Here is a 3,513-nt window from a genome sequence, read left to right as displayed (position 1 = left end):
TTCTTACACACCAGTGTTTTGTATGCATTTGGCCACTCAGCGTACATTTATATCACTGATAGTTCCTATAGAACTGTTTTAGACTTTACTCTGAAGTAAGAGCTAATTTAGTTCCTACAAAAACAGAGTTCCTAGAACTAAATATGTTCTTAGTTCTTTTGGTGTGAACACAGCAAAAAGCATGAACTTCCACCAATACTACTAGGAACTATTACAAGGCTCCTCCAGTGCGAAAGCCCCTTAAAGAACCTTTCAATGAAGTTCTTTTTTTTCTTAGTGTGAAAAACATTTTAATCTGAATAACATTTTTTTCATTATAAAATTTAATTGCACAATTTAAAAGTCCCATGGCTGTTAGGGATTCTTTCACATAGCCATCAATGCCAAAAGAAACTTTATTTTTACACAATTCTTAAGAGTGTATGCTGTTTGCACTTTAGAAACCCTTGCTGTGCAGAGACTAACAACAGCACTGCAGCACATATTGAAAACATTCTTTAATGTGAGCTGAGTCACGAGTGTTACGGGGAGAACGAGACGAGAGGCGAGCGGATCCATGCGCAAGCTTTTATTGGATTGGCGGGACAAAGACATAGTCGTACAGGCAAGGTCGAGGCAGGAGCAGACAGGAATAATACAGGCAGTAGAAGAGAATGGTCCAATAAACGAGAGCTATAGTCCAAAAGGCAGGCGGCTAGACAGAAGAGAACGGGAAACCAGGCGGGAGATCCAAAAACCAGGAACTAGGAATACACTAGGAAATACTAACAAAACAACAATACAATAATACAACCAACCGTGAAGTGCACTGAGGAGGAGCGGGGTTTTTATAGGACGCCTGATTGGTCACGGGGACTGACGCAATCAGAGCGGTGGAGGATGGGAGATGCAGTCCGAGATGCATAGTGACAGTCAGAGTGTGTAAGTGATGCGAGAGTGACATCTGGTGGTTAGTGGACAATGGGACATAGACCAGATTTGTGACATAGCCCCCCCCCAAGGAGCGGCTTCCAGACGCTCCAACAGAGTAACAGTTCAGGGGAGCGGTGGGGCGGGAGCGAGACAGGGCGAGGGCTGGAGGACCAGGTCCCTGCGGAGGACCCGGTGATTGAGGCAGGACCGGCAGCACAAAGGCCCTCCAGGACGGAGCCGGGGGCGGAGCATGAGGCACAGGCGTACTCCAGGGCGGAGCTGAAGGTAGAGCAGTCCTCCACGGCAGAACCGGAGGTGGAGCAGGACTCCTCCAGGGCGGAACTGGAGGCGGAGCAGGACTCCTCCAGGGCGGAACTGGAGGCGGAGCAAGACTCCTCCAGGGCGGAGCAGGACTCCTCCAGGGCGGAACTGGAGGCGGAGCAGGACTCCTCCAGGGCGGAACTGGAGGCGGAGCAGCCCTCTGGGGCGAAACAGGAATCTGCGTCACGGTCTGGGACCTGGGGAAAGCAGGGACAGAGGAGGCAGACAGAATAGGGGGAGAAGGCGCAGCAGCCCTCCAGGGCGGAACAGGAGGCGGAGCAGCCCTCCGGGGCGGAACAGGAGCCTGCGTCATGGTCTGGGACCTGGGGAGAACAGGGACAGAGGAGACAGACAGAAGAAAGGGAGAAGCAGAGAGTTTAGAGTTTAACGCCCCCTCCATAAGAGGTTCTACAGCTGACGCTGACACCTCTGGAGGCATTGGCGCAGCTTCTCCGACGGGGAAGGCCTCTGGGGCAGACTCGAGACCAGACGGGACCTCTGGAGCAGGCTTGAGATCAGACGGGAGCTCTGGAGCAGGCTTGAGATCAGACGGGAGCTCTGGAGCAGGCTTGAGATCAGACGGGAGCTCTGGAGCAGGCTTGAGATCAGACGGGAGCTCTGGAGCTGGCTTGTGACCAGGCGGGAGCTGGGACGGAGCAGGAAACCGCGTTATGGTCTGGGACCTGGGAAAAGCAGAGACAGAGAAGGCTGACAGAACAAGGGGAGAAGCAGAGAGGTTATTGGGGGATGCCGCCTCCATGGGAGGATCTACAGCCAAGGCTGACACCTCAGGAGGCATTGGCATGGCTTCTCCAAGTGAGGGGAGCTCTGGAGCCGACTTGTGACCAGACGGGGCCTCAGGGATTGACTTTGGAACAGACGTGACCTCAGGAGCTGACTTGTGAACAGGCGTGGCCTCAGGGGCACAGTGTGCAGCCCACACACACCAAATGGCAACCGCCATTAAAGGAAGAGCAGCATCGGGAGGTTGTGGTGGATCCAGTACGCTGGCTATCATGATAGGCCGTGATCTTGGGATGTCTGACGAGATGTGACTTGACTTAGGGTCATCGGACGGGGCGTGACCTGACTCTGGGCGGTCAGACGAGACGTGACCTGACTCTGGGCGGTCAGACGAGACGTGGCCTGACTCTGGGCGGTCAGACGAGACGTGGCCTGACTCTGGGCGGTCAGACGAGACGTGGCCTGACTCTGGGCGGTCAGACGAGACGTGGCCTGACTCTGGGCGGTCAGACGAGACGAGACTTGACTCTGGGCCGTCAGGAGGGACGAGACTGGATCCTGGGCCGTCAGGCGGGACGAGACTGGACCCTGGGCCGTCAGGCGGGACGAGACTGGACCCTGGGCCGTCAGGCGGGACGAGACTGGACCCTGGGCCGTCAGGCGGGACGAGACTGGACCCTGGGCCGTCAGGCGGGACGTGACTGGACCCTGGGCCGTCAGGCGGGACGTGACTGGACCCTGGGCCGTCAGGCGGGACGTGGCTGGACCCTGGGACAGCAGCAACAACTTTGTTTGGCTCATGAAGATCAGCTGTGGTCTGACTTGGTTCTTGGAGATTGGCTGTGACTTGACTCGATTCGTGAAGAACAGTAGTGAACTGCTTTGACTCATGGAGACCAGCGGTGACTTGACTTGGCTCATGGAGATCAGCAGTGACTTGATCTGACACGTGAAGACCAGCAGTGACTTGAACTGGCTTGAGAAGATCATTGACTTCACTTGACTCAGGAACCACGGCTGTTACCTTGCTTGACTCAGGAATGACCGCCTTGACATTGCTGGACTTGGAAGCCTGACTGGACTTGGAAGCCTGACTGGACTTGGAAGCCTGACTGGACTTGGAAGCCTGACTGACTGGACTTGGAAGCCTGACTGGACTTGGAAGCCTGACTGGACTTGGAAGCCTGACTGGACTTGGAAGCTGGACTTGGAGCCAGCCATAGCCTGACTTGACTCTGGAGCAGCGGCTGAAGCTTGACTTGGCTCTGGAAAAACAGCAGCAGCTTGACTTGGCTCATGAGGACCTGCTGTAACCTGGCTTGGCTCCTGAAGAACAGGTGTGACTTGGCTTGACTCGTGGGGGACAGCTGTGGCTTGGCTTGACTCGTGAGGAACAGCTGTGACTTGGCTTGACTCGTGAGGAACAGCTGTGACTTGGCTTGACTCGTGAGGAACAGCTGTGACTTGGCTTGACTCGTGAGGAACAGCTGTGACTTGGCTTGACTCAGGGGTAGCCGCCGCGACATGGAGCGCCAC

General features: G+C 55.4%; 1 protein-coding gene across 1 annotated transcript; it reads right to left on the bottom strand.

Annotated features, from left to right (window-relative positions):
• Nucleotides 1–553: 553 nt before the first annotated feature.
• On the bottom strand, nt 554–3,099 carry LOC127181201 (uncharacterized). Its single transcript, XM_051135776.1, has 2 exons — nt 2,500–3,099; nt 554–2,439 (listed from the first exon to the last, which is right to left on the bottom strand). Exon 2 carries the CDS (start codon nt 2,249–2,251, stop codon nt 755–757), a length of 1,497 nt encoding a protein of 498 aa, XP_050991733.1. The 5' UTR covers nt 2,252–2,439; nt 2,500–3,099; the 3' UTR covers nt 554–754.
• Between the last annotated feature and the right edge of the window lie 414 nt (nt 3,100–3,513).

This window comes from Labeo rohita, chromosome 18 (assembly GCF_022985175.1).
Source record: "Labeo rohita strain BAU-BD-2019 chromosome 18, IGBB_LRoh.1.0, whole genome shotgun sequence".
NCBI lineage: Eukaryota > Metazoa > Chordata > Actinopteri > Cypriniformes > Cyprinidae > Labeo > Labeo rohita.
The sequence above is the reverse complement of the archived record's forward strand: the minus strand, read 5'-3'. Positions and strand labels throughout refer to the sequence as shown.

Coding starts and splice junctions, on each gene's coding strand:
- LOC127181201 (XM_051135776.1), bottom strand. CDS start 2,251: ATGATAGCCAGCGTACTGGATCCACCACAACCTCCCGATGCTGCTCTT.